The sequence below is a fragment of the Physcomitrium patens genome, chromosome 8 (assembly GCF_059467195.1).
Source record: "Physcomitrium patens ecotype Gransden chromosome 8, ASM5946719v1, whole genome shotgun sequence".
In the NCBI taxonomy this organism is placed as follows: Eukaryota; Viridiplantae; Streptophyta; class Bryopsida; order Funariales; family Funariaceae; genus Physcomitrium; species Physcomitrium patens.
In genome coordinates, this window is record NC_143417.1 from 12,923,775 (window position 1) to 12,941,860 (window position 18,086).

An 18,086-nucleotide genomic window follows, 5' to 3' on the forward strand; every position below is an offset into this window, starting at 1 on the left:
TGGTGAAGTAGGTACTTAAGTTTTAGGTATTTTTTCAACTTCTTCAATTCTAATCCTATTCTTCTTCTTTTCTCTCTCTGCAAGTAATCCCACAATATCTTTGACTTCTTTCTATTTTGTTATCAAGTCTTTATTTTCTTCTTTATCTTTAAAAAGAATTTTAAATTTTTCTTGTAATTTTCTATCAACTATTCAAAGAAACAATTCAATCTTATTTGGCTCCATAGTTAGTTTTTTCATCTTTCATAATCAAAAAAATTGCCTCTCAAATTCCTTCAAAAGTTCTATAGCTTGCAAATTCTTGTAAGGCTGTTCAATCTATTTTAAAAATAATTTCTTGGTAACCTGATCAATGTCCTCTAAAAAATATTCAACCTTTAATGCATGTGAAAGTGTCTTCTATAAATCCCCAAAATGTTCCATAATTGATTTAATATGTTTATTTATTTCCAATATTATAGAAAATTCAATCATCTTCTTTTCAAAAATCCTATTCAATTTTATTTCTTGTACATAACATCTCAAATACTTTGAAATATTCCTTCTATCAAATTTGTCAATTTTATTAAGCATTCCTTGTAATGCTTTCGTTGCCAAAGCCTCTTTGCAATCATTGCCTTGTTATTGTTGCATAAATAAATAAACACTTGAAATATAATTATAATATTTGAATTAAAGTACATATCTTATTTATTAATAGAAAATCTACTTGAAGCTCCAACCAAAGCTCTATCAAAAATTCCAAATTCAATCTTCCTCTCTTCTTGTGCTATCATAGTATCTATTTTTCTATCTGAGAATATACTATGTATTTGGCTATAAAAAGCTTAATTGTAGTTTAATGGCTTCTTATTCAACAATCAATTTATCTACAATAGTCAAAAATTATTAAAATTCTATAAATATAATGATTTTAATAGTAATAGTAATTAATAGTAGTAACAATAATTAATAACTAGTGACAGTAATTGGTTTTAGTAACAATAACCAACAACAATAATAGTAATTGATAGTAGTAATAGTAATCAATAACTAATAATAATATCCAATAATAATAATAGTAACCAATAATAATACCTAATAGTAGTAATAATAATCAATAATCAATGATAGTAATTGGCTTTGGTAATAATAATCAATAGCAATAACAATAACCAATAGTAGTAATAGTTACCAATAACTAGTATCAATAATCAATAGTAGTAATAGTAGCCAATATCTAGTAATAATAATTAATACTAATAATGATAACCAATAATCAATAACAATATTTCTTTCAAATTTATAAAATTTTAGCACTAAATTTTTTTCAATCTAATTATTGGATTGGGTTTAAAATTTTTGAGAAGCAAGATAATACTCTTAACTTCTATCACACAAAAAAGTCAACTATGAATTAGTTATTGAATTCTATATATTATCTATTCACTAGTAGGTTTGGTACATATCACCTTTAGAGACATCCGTATACTGGTTCCACTATATCCTGCTAACTCAAAATTCAAATGCTACAAAATTTATGTATAAAGTTTGATAACATGAAAATACACATTTTTAGAAATTTTTAGCTAAAATCTTATCAAATTGAACAAGATATAGCTCAAAATACAACCACTAACAACTTGAGTCACTTACTCCTTAGATTCCAAGCACTGACTTCAACTTTCAATACCTCCTTTGTCCCAAATTAGAATTCATCAAGCAATATACATAAAATATAGCCAAAAAAGTGTTCTCTTCCACTCTAATCACCGATCCTCTATTGCTTTCTATATGCGTGCATTATATCCAAAAGAGTGATAGTAGGTACCAATCAACACCTCGACTTTGAGTGCCTATATCTCCTTCATAAAAACTCCAAATGACTCCAAATTTTTATCAAAACCCTAACTAAAATCCTGAATATGTTGATCTTAGCCTTTGATGTTTGAATGCCTCCTTAATTTGTTCTAGGCGGTTTTTTTAGTAGCCAGAGGTCTGATTTCAACACTATCTCACAAATAGTTGATCTCTGAGTATCAGTCTAACCTATTCTAAGGATTTTTTTTTTTTTAGTCCAATCCTATCCTCAACTTGACCCTAGTATCAATCATACCAATCATTTATCTCTTCTATCCTAATTTTATCAATGTATGGCTTTTTTAAGGCACCAAAAGAGTTTTTATATCTTAGAAGGTAAAAATACTAATTAATTTTTATCTACTTATTATTAAGACAAGAAAATAGACTAAGAGGCTTTCATAAAAGCCTTAGTAAAATAGGTTGAATTCTTATTGAACTAATATAATAGAGTATTAATTAAAAATCAATTTTAGTCATATTTTTACTATATAATCATGTCACAACACGACAACGCCATCAATTTTAAATAACCTTAAATATAATTCAACATCTTCCATCCTAAACTTTTATGTCAAATTCACTACTTATGTCATAATATATGTTGTTTTGTTTGGAAATGTACTGGGCACCTAGTTGTAGAAGATGAACTTATGTTCTACAAATATCCAAAAAACCCTAATAGATTTCATCTATATAAAAAAAATACAATTCGAATTTTTATTCAAAATTACTTAAAGTCAGTACAAAGTACTCAAAAATACTCTTCTTAGTAACTTCAACCATACATAAATCCCAATTGCCTTATTACTTTTATATTTAGGTAATTTTGATTTTTTTTATTAGCCCTAATCTTAGTTAGTAAATTTTGGCAAGCTATAACTCCTAATTTGACTGTCCACTTGATGCAAAATTTTACACATAAATACTATTATAAGCTTTTTATATACTTTAATAAAAATCAATCCAATCCAACTTACAAATTGTGAGAAATAGTCCAAAAACCACATTGATATCACTTAGCCACCATCTTGAAAGTTGATGCAAATATTCCTATAGCTATTTCTTCTTCTTTAACTATTAACTTCAATTCAAAATTAGTATGTAGCTCGATATCAAAGTCTTCTAATACCATGCCATATTTCACCTTTCTAACTAGTAGATCTTCAAATATCATAGAAATCCTATCCGACCCCAAATTGTGAACTTCTAATATCTTCTTATTAGCTCTAATTATATTGCATAAATCTCAAGTCATTGATACAAACTTTAATTTTGATCAACAATTACTAAGTCCTTCCAAATCCTATGAAAAAAAGCCTTATATCCCTAGAATAAGCTTAAAGCTAGGTCACAAATCTTAATTGCTAATCTTTGAATGTCCTCCTACTTTACCACAAGCAGTCATTTTAGTGGTTAGAGATCTGATTTCGACCCTATTCCACAAATGGTCGACTCTCAAGTATCAATCTAACCTATCCTAGGGATTTTTCAATTCAAATCTATGTTCAACTTAACCATAGTATCAACCATACTAATTATTTATCTTTTTTAATCTAATTTTACTAATTTATGGCCTTCCTAATGCACTAAAAGAATTTCTATAGCCTAAAAAGTAAAACTACTAATCAACCTTTAATCTATTAGCTATTAAGCTAAGAAAATAAACTAATAAGCTTTTATAAAAGTCATATTTAAATATCTTGAATTATTGAACTAAGATGATTAGATATTAATTAGAAATTTATTTTTGATTATATTTTTATTATATAGTTGTATTACAATATGACAATGTGATCCTTGTTGTGAAGATACAAGTTTGGTCTCTATTACCCTTTTTTGATCATTTTTTTAAAAAATAGCCATGAATACTATTAAAAATAAATTGAAATCATAGAAAAGATGTGAATTTTTATTCATCAAAGGTGCAGACCAAAGAAGATCACTCTTCAAAAAAAGTACACCTATAAATTCAACTTCAATAAATCCATTAAGGTATTGAAAACGATGCAACCTTAGGTATAACTTTATTTGTTGTAAAAATCTTCAAAACTTTGATTTTATTCTATCAAACTTTTTGAACATATTTATTCTTGCCTCTTTCATACTTATAGTAGCAAGATTTTTTGGATTTAGTTGTGAACTTGATATATTAGCTTCTTTCAATTGCACAATTTCTTAATGTAAACTTTGAACCTCATTATTAACCTCTTCTATAGGTATTGGAATACTACTACCATAGTTGATGTTAGAGATATGTGAGAATTTTACATTAAAAGTATTGACAAGCTTATAAAGATCTGCAATGGTTGCAAATCTATTTTCACTTCTGCAAAGAATGACATCCATAATTTTTCCTTCCATAGAAAATTCAAACAAATCTAAAAGTCAAATTAGATGAGCATAATCTGCAACTTCTAATGTCAAATAAAAGTTTCCACAAAGACAGGTAATCCACTTTCTTTAAGAAAAAAAATTTGTGGTAGAAAATTAAAAGTAATTTTTAAAGGTGGGTAGTTTGCAATCTTCAAAATACAACAATAGAAGTGGAATAATTCACCCAATTTTAATATAAAACAAAGACAACAAATTAAGACACTTGTCAAACTATTAAAGACATGAATTTCATAGAACTAAAAGATCAATACATTCTTGTGTCACTTGAAAAGACTATAAAATCACTCAAAGATGGTATAATATTAAACTAGAGTTGCTATTGCAAAAGATAAGAAAACTATAAAGTCTTGAAATAAAACTAAGGACTAGAAAGGCATTGATAAGAATGAAGAAGGCTTCATTTTTGCCTCCATATATACTATCAACTAAGAGCTATGTAGTAACATCCTATAGAATATCCAACACTTGTCTAATTTGCAAGACACTTGTTTTAACTTGCAAAGCAAGTTTCATATATGTCTGCCACATCAATAACTTATTGGCAAAATTTGTAACTTATCAATCAACTATAAACATGTACAAAGTCAAATATGCATTTATGAAGCTTTTAAAAAGCTTTATCATAAGATAATATCAAATCTACCTATATTTATCTTGTATCTAGTACTTTTTATCTAGATAAATATATATATCCATGACAAAAGGCTTTATTCTTGTCTCCATATATAGTATCTAACTAGAAGCTACATGTTGATAAGTTATAGGACCTCCAATATGTGTTCAACTTATGAGACACTTATCTTAACTTGCAAGGCAAGTTTTTTATATATGTACTATATAGTTAGCTTATACTATAAGCTACGAATACGTGCAACACATGATAAATTTGCTAGCCAAGTTTTTAACCTATCAATCAATTCCAAACATGTACAAAGTTAAAGCTCCATCTACAAATCTTCTAAGAAGCTTTTCTACAAGATAATCTATTTTAATCTACTTCTACCTATTCATATTATCTAAGTTATTATTGAAATAAATATATATATTCATAACAACTATTTCTTGCGTAAACATAATTTTGACACATATCCTTAATGTTTAATATATACTATATTGAATTTTAATAAATATGATAATAGAAGTTATATGATAGGTCAATTTAAGATTAAGATGAATTAATCTAATATTTATTTTAAATAAATCCAATAAACTATATACATAATAAATATAATATAATATAATATAATTAAAAATAATTAAATTATGTCTATACAAATATTATTTAAAACTTACATAGATATTCTATCACATGATTTTATTGTTAGATTCGAAATTAAATATGAAATTTTAATACATTGAGCTTTTCATAAAATATTTGTACTAGATCTTTAAAAATTAATATCTTGATAAATAAATTTAATAAAAATTAATAATAATAAATTATATTTGTGAATATTTTCAATATCTTTGAAACAATTATATTAATATAAGATCAACTTTTAATTTTTCTTGTTATAATTTTATATTATTGCTAATAACAATTCATAAAAAGAACTCCAAAATCAAAATAAGATACTATACACACGAACACATTCCATAAGAGTCATGATTTACAAAAGAAAAAAAGACGGAAAAAAAATTAAAAAATAAAAAATCCTAAATTCACAAATAACTTGAAAAAAACAATATATTTGTGAGGAAACCCTTATTTTGCGTGCGGGGCGTCGCCGTGTGCAGCGACATCATGGCAGAGAGGCCAACTCATGGAGATTGGATGCATCGAGGAGATGGGCGGCGTGAAGCGCCGGAGAGCATCAAAGCCTGCGCGGGAGAACGAGAGAGAGAGAGAGGCATGGCAGTCGCACAAGAGGAAACTCTTATGTCAAGAAATGGTTGAGTATCTTGACAATATGAAGCAGTTCTTCGGTGTCTTGGTTCTGCTCTGGGAGAAGATGACGTCGACGACGACGAAGGTTCGATGATAATTTGTTACGTCTGCCACTCCGCTGTCTGTGCATGATAAGCAATCCAGGAATTTGGAAAATAAAATTGTGCGGTATTGGCTGAATGGCATTGAACAATGCCAGGATTGCGGGATAGGTGGGTCCATTGACGGAGTTGGATTCTGTTCGGAGTAAGGTTCCACACACATATATCTGTGTGTGTGTTTGTGTATATAAATCTATATTTGTCTGTATGCTGTGTTTGATTTCCGAAAACTTCAGGAGTGAATGAACTCATTAGGGTTCCCCTTGTAGTCTCTTCAGCTCATCTTTGGACCTTGAGTAGGTTTCCAGTAATGAATCTTTTCCGTTGTAACACTTTCTAAGTTCTCAATTGCAGCTCCTTTATTCAATCTTCTGGACCCATGTCTCATAGTGATGACTTTTTTCGTTCCTGACGACAGCTCTGTGAAAGATTGCGCTAATGAGACATTATTCCTCGATTCCCACTTTCAAGTAGCGATTATGAGTTTTCCTGTCGGAAACTTGTACTAATCTGACTTTCTGGAATGGCTTGGTTTTTAAGTGTCAGGTCTTTTGTATCTTTACGTGAGCATCTAGCGAAGTTTGAATTTTTGGGAAGGAATTCAATCTGCAAAGTGTTTCTCAATCTCGCGAGTAGTGACTTGTCAGTATAGTCTACTTTAGCTACAGCTATGAAGGACTTCTGAACGATTACTCTGCTTCTCAAGAGTGTCAAGCCATGCCTAGTTCATCATCAACCCTGTACAGTACAAGAGCAGGTCGATGTGGAAATAACGGATTATCTGATGCTGACTCCGATTCCCTCGCTAATGCAGAGAGCAGGCAATCCTCTTCAACTTACCCGACAACCTTTGCCTCTGAAATGTTCGATTATGCTTTTGGTCATAATTTATCGATGTTAGCTTTTGCTATTCAATGCAAAATTCTGAAAGTTGGGAAGAGGTGTCTTCGTTATTAAATGCATGTAACTCTTCCTGGGTTACTGCTCTACCACCCTATTTCACTACTTCCAAGCAGTAGTGGTTGTATCTGAACTTCTTACGTGTGCACAAAGCATCCAGAGCACAAGAGCAACACGAGAGAAGATTAGCGAGGATTGTAGCAGACCAGTGGATGCATGTATCTCGCAAGGTGAGGTTCTCACGCTTTATCAGAGAACGCCTAATGCCATGTTTTCTCAGCCATGTGAAGTAACAATCTTAACCTTTGTAGCATATGGTCTACAGAGACTTGAAGCGGCTTGGTGTGCTCAAATGGTGAACTGTTGGCGTGATGTTTGCACGGAAAGTAGATGGGTTAGAAGCCAAACATATTTTGCGGACAAGCATCATACATACCAGAAATTTATGAAGGCTTTCAATGCTTTACGTGAGGGCAGTCGGACAAAATGGAAAAACCAACTTGCTGCGGCAAAGTTTCACAAGGAAGTCCTCGAAAAGAAGACATTAAGAGGTCTGTTTAAAGCGCAACAGAGTCGCAAGCAACAGCATAAGCAACTTTATTTAGCAAAGGCTTTTAAAGCTGTGAAGCACTATCATGAAAAGAAAAAGTTATTGAGGTGTATGTATAATGGCGCACAAATATTCCATGGTACTTCACTTAAGAGGCACGCATTGAATTGCCTTTCTAATCATCATCAGCGGGTCAAGTTAGAGTCATCTCGCGAAGCTACTGCATCCTGTCATTGGAAGAAGTTCACGAGATCCAACGTATTGAAGCGTTGGGGCACCATCGCATGCAGGATTGCAAAAGCTAAAAAACAGATCGACGAATCCCGCACAGTATTCCTCAAAGGTTTACAAAAACGGTGTATGGAAAATTGGTATTTGGTGACAAATGAAAGGAAGAGGGCTATCCAAAGTAAGTTTGTTCAAGCTTACCAGGAGGTCAAAAAATCACGGCAGAAACGGACGTTGAAAGTTTGGTCTCAATGGCACAGAGAGAAACAGCTCAGACGTCTGAAAAGCGAACAAATAGCAACAATGCACAGCGGTCGGACTTCTGCTGCAGTGACAAAAGCATGGCAAGACTATGCGCGGGAGAAGGGAAAAGGTCGAGCCAAGTCGTCCATAGCCTTCAGTTTCAGAAGAAAGCAAGTTCTTTTAGATGCAATTGCAGTCTGGAAAGCTTATCAGGCCAAAAAGGAAAGAGCTGGAGCTGCAGCATTGAAGGCATTGGTACATTTGAAGCAAAATCTAGCACAAAAAAGCATGGATTCATGGAAGCCATGGCATGAGAAACAAATGTCAAAAAAAAAAGGCAGGGAGGAGGCACTCAATATCTACAAGTCAGTATCCAAGTCGATTATTTTGCATGCACTCATATGTTCTACCATCTATGAAATTCCTGATTCAAGGAACACGAATAAGTGTTTAGTTAATATCACGAGTAATTGGTCAGTTTCTGAAACAATTTTCCTTTTTTCACAGATACCGGCTACAGAGATGGGCGTGTGAGCGGATCTTGGCAGTGGGACTCATGCTTCAAGCATTGCGTCTTCAAAGCAGAATGAGAAAGCAATCCATGTCCTTCGCCTCAGCGTACATGAAGGTAGCACCGTATGCGAGAAAGTGGTGGTATCTGTCCCAAAGGCGTAGCAACCTCAGAAGAGCAATTCTGCACCCTAAGGAAGCAGGATCTCCTAAGGTCATTCAGAAGAAAGAAATACCGCTTGCAAGCTCCGAACAACCCGTCATGCAAGAGATTTTGCTGCGGATTGGTATTGAAAGAGATGGTCTCAAAATTCAACACGAGAGGTGAGACAACTGACCTTTACTTGTTCCCTCTCACTTCATCATTCTTCTCAATGTTAAAACTCACCCACATGTTGCTTCCAATGTCCCCGAACGGAACCAAATAAACAAACCATTTCAATCTGTCTAATCACAGTCCATGCTCTCTTTCGTTGGAATATAGACTGATTTACTTACTTTGGCACACAAAGGGCTGTGTTACTTTCACATGTCAAATTGTCAAGTTAGTTGCATTACTTTGTTGCTTTGCACAATCTGACTGACATCAAAACACCGTTTTGAAACTCCTGGTTATGATATTGCCTTTTTTTTATTCTTTTCTTTTTTCTGTTTCCTCCAAACAGACCTGCTCCGCTCCTGGTAGACATGAACAACACACATGAGAGACCCCAACCAAGAGGGAGAATGTTATTATCTCCCCCGTCATCAATTCCTGCAGAAGTTCCTCTGGTTCCTGCTTCTCCGGCTGTTAAAGAACGACCAGCAGCTCGGAGACCTGCCTTCCTGACAGTCCACATTCCGAGCTCATAACAGAAATTCCTCCAGCTCCTTCGAACTAAGATCCCAGCATTTAAGAACCAAAGATTGTGGAATGAGTTGTGATGCTTTCACCTTTTCTTCCTTGACCCACTTTGTTTCTACAGATTTCTGCTCTCAGTTATCAATATACAAGTACTAGCCAGTGTCGAGAATGTCGGTAGTATTGCCTTGGGAATGCAGAGTTTACCTTGTGAGTGATGTTCGAAACCTTCCAGTTGTTTTTTGTAGCCTGAAACTGCTTTGAATTAGTGAAGAGAGTTTAAACTATTTAATTTCTTGTTTCTATTATTCTTGCATAACTTACCTCCCTGAAACATTTTACCATTGATCACATCTGTCCACGGTCTTCTAAACAACCATGTCTTGTATAAAGATGAGCAACATTTTTTTTATACAAAAAGAAATTCAAGTCAAGTGTACTAAATAATCAAGCATATATTTGCTAAAGTTGGAGCGTCTATGTCAAAATGTATAAAAATCAAGAATTAAAAATATGAAACTAGAAATAATAGATTTAGAATAATGTTAAATATACTTATGCTTTTACTTAATAGACCCACTCTTGACAAAATATATGGTAATCATAATGAATGTGGTTGGTTTTTATTAGTTGTAGATCCAATAGTGGAGAAGTGAATGTAGAATTTTTTTTTATTTATTTATTTTCCTTTCATGATGGTTACAATGGATAGAAAATCTATTCAACATTCTCCTACATTTAAGTTTAAATAATAAAATATATGCTAATAGATGATCTCGTCATGATGCCAAATCACAACACACTTGAGAAGAGACACTCCACAGCAGCATGGATGGATGAAAAGGATCATTCATCCAAAATCCCACGAGACGCGCATGCCACATCAGCGATTGAAGTCCGTGCATGGAGTCGCGTACAGAAGTAACGGTTGCCTGACACGTGGTAGGACAACCTGGCTGCCACTTGTTTCCACGCCTTCTCCCGCGCAGCTATTGCTTCCTGGGCATCGCCCCTCGTTCCATTCGTCTCGGTGTCTGTTCGCAGCAGCAGCAGCAACTGAAGGAATCCGTTGTCGAATTGCTTGGTCTGCTGTTTGCAAGGTACGCTGCGCAACCCTTTTTTTTTTTTTTTTTTTTTTTTTTGTTCTTTTTTGTTGTCGGGGACTTTTCTATTCTGAGTTAGGGTTTGCGCGCGAGAGAAGCACGCTCGATTTCCAGTACTTTGTTGCGACACCCCTTGTTTGGTTGGATGTCAGCGTTGCGAGGATTTTTTCATAATTACATGTGCTATCAGGTTTACAGGAGTAAGGAGTTTCCTTGAAGAGTGGGCCGTTATTGCGTTGTTGAATATTTGAGTATTGGTAGGCTTTGGCGGTGGGGATGTTGGGGCTGTAATGTGGTTCCGAGCTTTCTTTGTTGCTTGAAGAGCATATTGTCGGGTATTTTTTGAGTTCTTTGATTTTTTTTCATAGAAAACGGGTGCGTGGTGGTCCTGAGCTTCCAATAATCGTCAGTCTTCCCCTTCGTGCCGCTGTTCTGCTAGATATTGTACAGACGCTATTGAGAACAGGATACCGTTCGAGGTAGCTTTTTGCAAGAATGGAAGAGAGTTCTGCTGCTGACGCAATGGCTGTGATGCATGTCGCTTCTTCTTCTTTTCGTTTTTTGAGTAATACTATGTTCTTTCTTGTTCGCTTTTTAGAATATGCTTTATTTTTATTTTTGTTTGCGCAATACCTTGCATCGACAAGAGTAACGGTGTTCGAAACTCCAATTTGAAGTTTTTATTGGAGCAATAAAAACTAAGGATATTTCATAGGTTACTCTTTGGTGGAAAATTTGATAACCCTTGTTCCCCGCTCTTTAAGTCCCTGCAGTGGCAAATGACTTCCAGCTGAAATTTACAGCGTGTTAATTAGGTCCATGCAGGTCAGAGTTGCCTGAGTTTGCTCTTTCGCATGCTTCGCGTCCATAGTCCATGCCGAATATTATGTCTGTCTGATCTCATGTGATTATTTATCTGAATTTCTTCTTTATGTGTTCTTTCAATATATGTGACCCCGTGGCATTCAGGTGCTTTGGTGGAGATAAATTGGTGAGATTGGTGACTTCAACAACGATGAATGATTTGCGGCTGCACAAGGGCGTAGTGCCTAGGCATGAGAAATTCAAGGAAGCACGTAGGGTGGCACAAACTACGCGTCAGCGTGCCGCACGAAGTGGCCTTTTACAAAACTTGAGGAATTTTCTAACATCGGATTCCTTTATGTATGGACCTCTTCTAGAGTCGCCACCACCCACAGTACTAAGAAGGGACGACTCAGAGCCTCACACTCCAGGTACTTGCTCCGCTGCATCTACATGCATCCACATAAGCTCAAATTGTTCATAAAAACTTCATGTTTTGATGACAAACATCTCCAGGAAAGAGTGGTGATTGTCCATGTGGGGAATGCTTTTCAGAGAGGGAGCATGAGGATGGTGATTTCGATGGCGGTTCAACACGGGACGATGCAAACGGTACAGAGAGGGGCGAAAGCCCAAAAGAGCACGATAACGATCCCGAGGAAACTCCAATAAAGTTTCAAGAATCTCGCACTACTAGAACCACCCTGTCGGTCACGCGTGGTACGCCCCGTTCTGGACGAACCGTGGTGCCGCCTGCGGATGGAAGTCGGACTCTTAAAAGTACAGTCCCGGTAATGAAGCCGTCGCGAGATGGGCCATTAAGTTCCCCTTGATGTTCCAGCACGATGACCTTAACTCGTTTGAGTCTGATTTATACACTGCCACGAGGCAGCATGTCATGAATGTTCTTGGTACCATATTTCACTGTGCAGTTCTGTAAATGCTTAGCAAGCTTAGGTAGTCCAAAAGTAGGCCAGAGCGTGTTTCTGCCCAAGTATTCTTGGGGGTGGAAATTTTTTGATGCTTACGAAGCTCAATATGTACATGTCTTATCATTGAACCTGACATAACGATTGACCATATTCTTTTTACTCTTCTGGAAACTCAGTAATTCTGTGCAACTCGTGAAGTTATTGATTAAATCTATGATTGAATCTTCCAAAATTTTATTGATCTCAGAAGGAGAGTTTAGAGTGAAAAACTCGATTATGTGCATGGATTGTTTTGAATCTTAAGTATCGGGCTTCAAGGAAGTTGTGGGTTAAATTGCTTGTCTCTCGGAGTATTTTTTTCTTATGTTTCTCGGCATTGGTATTGAATACTTGAAACAATTCCATCACAGGTGAGCATGAGCACGACCACGACCTTCTTAAAGATGCAAGTGAGGGGCAGTGAGGGAAGTCTTTTGTTCGATGATGGGGATCAAGGAACTTCTTCTATGACCAGTTCTTACGATGATGATTTCACCCTCCTTGACAGTGAAATTGCTCGCAAGGTGGGTGCTGAATTAATCGTTTGTAGCTTTGTTATCTTTGAAATGGGAGTGAAGCGGCTGTTACTTTTCAGCCGATTTACGTCCAAACGTATTGTTGTTGTTCCCAATGCGCAGTTGTTCGATAATTTACCTGAATGTAGCAAGCAGATTTTGGCAGCTTAGAACGGTTTCAGATTAATTCTTTGCCTTGAGGGCCAGGTCGTTCATATGCTATTGAGCAAAGTGGGAGGGAGGTATTCAAAGGAGTTGGGTGTTAACGTGGATGCTGGAGAAGAAGAAGTGGAGAAATGGTTCTTAGCTGTTGCTCTTTTTCACCGGCACTTGACATTCGATGTTCTGAAGAAGACCTTTCAGGTGGGTTCACTTGTTAATCGTGGAGCTTCTGAACTTTGTGCGTAACGAGCATTCATTATTACACGCGTCTATTGCTGTCTATCAAATGGGTGGTGATCAGTTCTTGATGTGCAGAAATTGATAGGTGCTGGAATTGTTAGTGTAAGGGGAATGCTGCATATGGAAGAAGAGGATATTGCTGATATTTTGGAAACTGCTGGCTACACCACCTATAAGCACAGGTAAAATGAATTTGCCTCTTCTTTGAAATAAATTTGTTTAGAATAAGTTGGGCCTATAATACATAATGTTTTGTTAATGATCAGCGCTGTTATTATCTACCTGCAAGTATTATACAACAGCAAAATCCACAGCCAAGTGTTGATTGTTTTTATTATCATTGTTATTGTTTGCATCCAGAGCGGCTTCTCGTATTAGGAGGTTAGCGTTACAGCTGGAAGCAGAACACAAGGGCAAGGTGTCCACCTTGAAGCATATTCAAGATTCTCATGAGGTCTGCCGTCACATCAGCAACTTACATGGCCTCTCAACACACACTTGCAACATATTTTTGAGGTTAATTTTGATTCAACTTTCGACAGCTTTTCGTTGATTTTACCAGCATCGTTACACAAGTATGGGCAACGGGCATCTACTATTGTTAATTGACTTGGAGTCGCCTGTGATGCATCATCGACTGTAGCGTGAATTAGCTGTTGAAACAATACGAACACGACAAGCTTCTTGATTGATATTACACATATTTTTGTAGTTCATATTTTAACGTGATTTCAAATACAACAGGGAGCTGCGAGGTGTTTGGCCAGGAGCGGCTACAGACTATGACAGGCGGACAAAGCGTGCTGCCATGCACTTACGAATTGCTGAATTCGATAAATCGGAGGAGTCCAACATGTTGAAGGAAAGAACTCATTTAGTTGTTGCTAATGGTCAATAGAGTATATGAGTAATGAGGGATATCCTACAAGGTTAGTTGCTGGTCTATAGTGCCTTAGAATACAAGGAGAGGGCTGGTCCTAAGAGATATCCCATATGGGTTGTAACACATGGTACCTTGGTACTAGTATATAAGAAAAGGGTTGGCATGGGAAGAATCATCTCATACCACATTCTATTTGTGAAGTGCAACCTTGCTGGTCCTAACTTGCTTGTGTGGAGTTTGCTTTCTATGTTTCAATAGGTTATGGGCCCACACTCTCTTACCAAGTAAGTTGTTCTTGCATTATTTTCTTTGTTGCTTACTTTGGTGGTTGGGATCTTATGGTAGAATGGTGCTAGTGTGTTGTTGAAGTCATTGCTCCTGGATTTGTGAGTATATGAGTTTTGTGCAAGACCTTGATAGTGTCTTTGCTGAAGTAACACTAGTGTTTGAAAGTTTCATGAGATAGTGAGTCATTTTGAGTGGAGTGACGTGAGGGAGACTTATGAGAGCCATAGAATTACTTTACAATTCATTCCCCACCATTTAGACGTGATTTGGACTCATAATTTACAAAAAGTTGCAAAACAGCGAATTCTGGGTTTGTGGTTCAGCGATCTTTGAGTAGTGATATCTTCTCCATTACAACTCCAAATCAAGAGTTTTTTGGACCTACGTGTAGCTTGAGATGGCATCTTTTGAGGGTGATAGCTTGAGAATGGTTGAAAAGTTCAAAGGTGACAACTTTCACCACTGGAAGGCCAAAATGGAGCTACTTTTGGCGTCATTGGATCTTTGGGAGATTGTATGTGAGGACGAAGAGGCACCTGGGGTAGAGGCAAGTATCAAGGAGCATAAGGAGTTCAAAAGACGAGAAAAGAAGGCTTTTGGCATAATTGCCACCAATTTAGATGAGAGCAACTTTGCTCATGTCATTTCTTGCAAAGGGGCAGCAGAGGCATGGAAGACTCTTTGCAACGTCTATGAGAGTAGAAATCTCTCCAATGTACTATGGTCAAGGCAAAAATTCTTCACCGTGAAGATGGAAGAAGGTGAAGATCTCATGGCTCATGTGAATAAGGTAAAAGCACTTGCAAACCAACTTGCTGTTATTGACAAGCCTTTACCTGAAGAAGATGTTGTGATGACATTGCTCTCAAGCCTTCCAGACTCCTATTCCTCCCTCATTGTGGCATTGGAGTCAATTTCAAGAAAAGATCTTACTTTGGACTATGTCACGGCAAGACTAGCCCATGAAGTGACCAAAAGAAAGCAAAAGGAGTCTATTGGAGAGCAATCAGCACTATTCACGAGACCAAGTAAGGCAAGTACTTCCATTCAACGTAATCTTCCCAAAACTTGTTATATTTGTGGAAAACCAGGGCATTTTGCTAGGAATTGTTTCAAGGCAAAGAGAGGAGAAAGAGAGAATGCCAATAATGCTTTTCATGACCATGGAGGTGATGACTTTGCATTCATGGCAAAACAAACTTCTTCCATGCTTGATATGAGCAAATGGATCGTGGATTCTGGATGTACCAAACACATGACTCCATACAAGTGTTCATTTAACACTTATCAACCAATTCCAGCAACTAAGGTTTGGTTAGGTGATAATGGTATGGTACAAGCCATTGGAATGGGCACCATTGTAGTGGAAGTAGTGGTCAAGGGCATAAGCAAGAGGATCACACTCAAGGATGTGTTGCATGTGCCAAAGATGAAGAAGAACCTCCTTTCGGTGAGCAAACTTGTAAGTCATGGGTGCAAAGTGCAATTCAATATGAATGGATGTTTTGTGAGAACCATGGAAGGCAAAGAAGTAGCAAAAGGGATTAGAGATGGCAATCTCTATATTATCAATTGCAAGCGCATCAATGGAGTAGAGGTTGCTGCTTTTGCTGAATTTCCATCAAATGAAGATAAGGTGGGCATTTGGCATCAAAGACTTGGACATTTGAATGCCAAAAGCATGAAGGAGCTTCAATCCATGGTAAGTGGCTTAGACCTTGGCCATTCTACTATGAATCTATCTTGTGAAGGTTGCATTCAAAGCAAACAACATAGGACACCATTTCCTAGTGGAATTGCAACAAGAGCAAATCAATTGCTGGAGCTTGTGCATTCGGATGTTTGTGGACCCATGAAAACAGCATCTATGAGTGGAGCAAGATATTTTGTCACATTTATTGATGACTTTTCAAGGAAGGTATGGATTTATATCATCAAGGCCAAAAGTGAGTGTTTTGCTAAGTTTAAGGAGTGGAAAGCACTTGTGGAGAAGCAATGTGAGCACAAGATTAAGGTGCTGCGATCGGACAATGGAGGTGAGTATTTGTCCAAAGACTTTGATGAGTTATTGAAGCATGAAGGCATTGCAAGACAAACCTCCACTCCCTATACCCCACAACAAAATGGAGTTGCTGAAAGAGCAAATCGCACCATTGTGGAGATGGCAAGGAGTATGATTCATGCTCAAAAGCTTGGATATGAGTATTGGGCGGAAGCTGTGGTAAATGCCGTATATACAAGAAATAGGTGTCCCACAAGTGCACTTGAAGGAATGACTCCCGAAGAAGCTTGGACGGGTAAGAAACCTTGTTTATCTCATATGAGGATTTTTGGATGCATTGCATATGCTAAAGTTCCAGATAGTATGAGAGGCAAACTTGATGCAAAGGGCACAAGATGTGCATTCCTTGGATATTGTGAAGGCACCAAGGCATATAGGCTCATGTGTTTAGACACCAAAAAGATCATCAAAAGTCGTGATGTAGAGTTCTTAGAGTATAAGAGTGCAAGTGAAAAGTGGGAGATGTGTCCAAGTGGGAGTAGTGGTGTGTTTGTGGACACATCTTCAATTTCAGCAAACAAAGAAGAAGATGAAGAAGAGCATTCTCAAAGTGAAGATGAAAATGAAGATATCATTGAAGAAGAGCCCAACTCTATAAAGACTTCAATTCCAGCAAGATACAACAAGGACAATGAAGAGAATGAAGATGAAGAATATCAACCAATGAATGAGAGAAAGAAGTGTATGAGCCATAGAAGGCAGCAAGAGGTGCATGAAGGCTCATCTTCTTTGCATGAAAGAAGATATCCAACACGTGAAAGAAGACCACAAGGTGAATGGTGGAAGAACCACATCTTTCCACAAGTAAGTGAAGATCAGGCCAATGTTGCTCTTCTTGATGATCCATTGACTTTGTGTGATGCAATGAGGTGTGGTGATGCAATAAAGTGGGAGATTGCTATGCAAGAAGAGTACAAATCTCTTATGGACAACAAGACATCGGAGTTGACTCCACTTCCACCAAATCGTTCAGCAATTGGATGTAAGTGGGTGTTTAGAACCAAGAGAGATGCTATAGGCAATGTTGTGAGGTACAAAGCAAGATTGGTTGCCAAAGGCTACTCACAAGTTGCTGGAGTAGATTTTAATGAGACATTTGCTCCAGTGGCCAAATTCACTACCATTAGAACTATAGTAGCAATTGGAGCATCAATAGACTTGGAGATGCATCAAATGGACGTCAAGACAGCCTTCTTGAATGGAGAATTGGAAGAAGACATCTACATGGAGCAACCTCAAGGATTTATTGATCAAGACAAACCCAACCTTGTATGCAAGTTGAAGAAGTCATTGTATGGACTCAAGCAATCACCAAGAGCATGGTATCAACGCATTGACTCATTCTTTGTGAAGGAAGGTTTTATAAGAAGTGAAGCTGACCATTCTTTGTATGTGTTGCAAGCCAAGGACTTCTTGCTGGTTGTGATCCTCTATGTAGATGATTTAATCATCTTAAGCAACACCATGGTAAAATTAGATTGGTTGAAGAAGAAATTGGAGAAAGAGTTTGAAATGAGTGATTTGGGAGAGCTTCATTATTGTTTGGGTGTGGAATTTACAA

At 36.5% G+C, this 18,086-nt stretch overlaps 2 protein-coding genes across 6 annotated transcripts; both read left to right on the top strand.

Annotated features, from left to right (window-relative positions):
* The first annotated feature begins 5,736 nt into the window (after positions 1-5,736).
* Positions 5,737-9,931, top strand: LOC112285354 (uncharacterized). Of its 5 annotated transcripts, none has more exons than XM_090252616.1 (6): positions 5,737-6,370; positions 6,932-7,046; positions 7,286-7,355; positions 7,451-8,511; positions 8,654-8,980; positions 9,322-9,931. In XM_090252616.1, the coding sequence occupies exons 2-6, from the start codon at positions 6,943-6,945 to the stop codon at positions 9,506-9,508; spliced, it is 1,749 nt and encodes a 582-aa protein (XP_090108742.1). In that variant the 5' UTR covers positions 5,737-6,370; positions 6,932-6,942; the 3' UTR covers positions 9,509-9,931. The 5 variants fall into 5 exon arrangements, with proteins under 5 accessions (XP_090108742.1, XP_073391981.1, XP_090108740.1 ...); XM_073535880.2 differs by having other exon boundaries at positions 5,737-6,209; XM_090252614.1 differs by having other exon boundaries at positions 5,738-6,370; positions 6,766-7,046.
* A 598-nt stretch (positions 9,932-10,529) lies between these two features.
* LOC112285355 (uncharacterized) lies at positions 10,530-14,381 on the top strand. The gene is made up of 8 exons (XM_024526094.3): positions 10,530-10,597; positions 11,570-11,835; positions 11,960-12,195; positions 12,747-12,899; positions 13,098-13,253; positions 13,368-13,474; positions 13,653-13,808; positions 14,037-14,381. The coding sequence occupies exons 2-8, from the start codon at positions 11,616-11,618 to the stop codon at positions 14,188-14,190; spliced, it is 1,182 nt and encodes a 393-aa protein (XP_024381862.1). The 5' UTR covers positions 10,530-10,597; positions 11,570-11,615; the 3' UTR covers positions 14,191-14,381.
* Positions 14,382-18,086: the final 3,705 nt, after the last annotated feature.

Coding starts and splice junctions, on each gene's coding strand:
- LOC112285354 (XM_090252616.1), top strand. CDS start 6,943: ATGCCTAGTTCATCATCAACCCTGTACAGTACAAGAGCAGGTCGATGT. Junction 7,047..7,285: donor CTCGCTAATGCAGAGAGCAG/GCAATCCTCTTC, acceptor CAAAGCATCCAG/AGCACAAGAGCAACACGAGA. Junction 8,981..9,321: donor CTCAAAATTCAACACGAGAG/GTGAGACAACTG, acceptor TCCTCCAAACAG/ACCTGCTCCGCTCCTGGTAG.
- LOC112285355 (XM_024526094.3), top strand. CDS start 11,616: ATGAATGATTTGCGGCTGCACAAGGGCGTAGTGCCTAGGCATGAGAAA. Junction 13,254..13,367: donor TTCTGAAGAAGACCTTTCAG/GTGGGTTCACTT, acceptor CTTGATGTGCAG/AAATTGATAGGTGCTGGAAT. Junction 13,475..13,652: donor TACACCACCTATAAGCACAG/GTAAAATGAATT, acceptor GTTTGCATCCAG/AGCGGCTTCTCGTATTAGGA.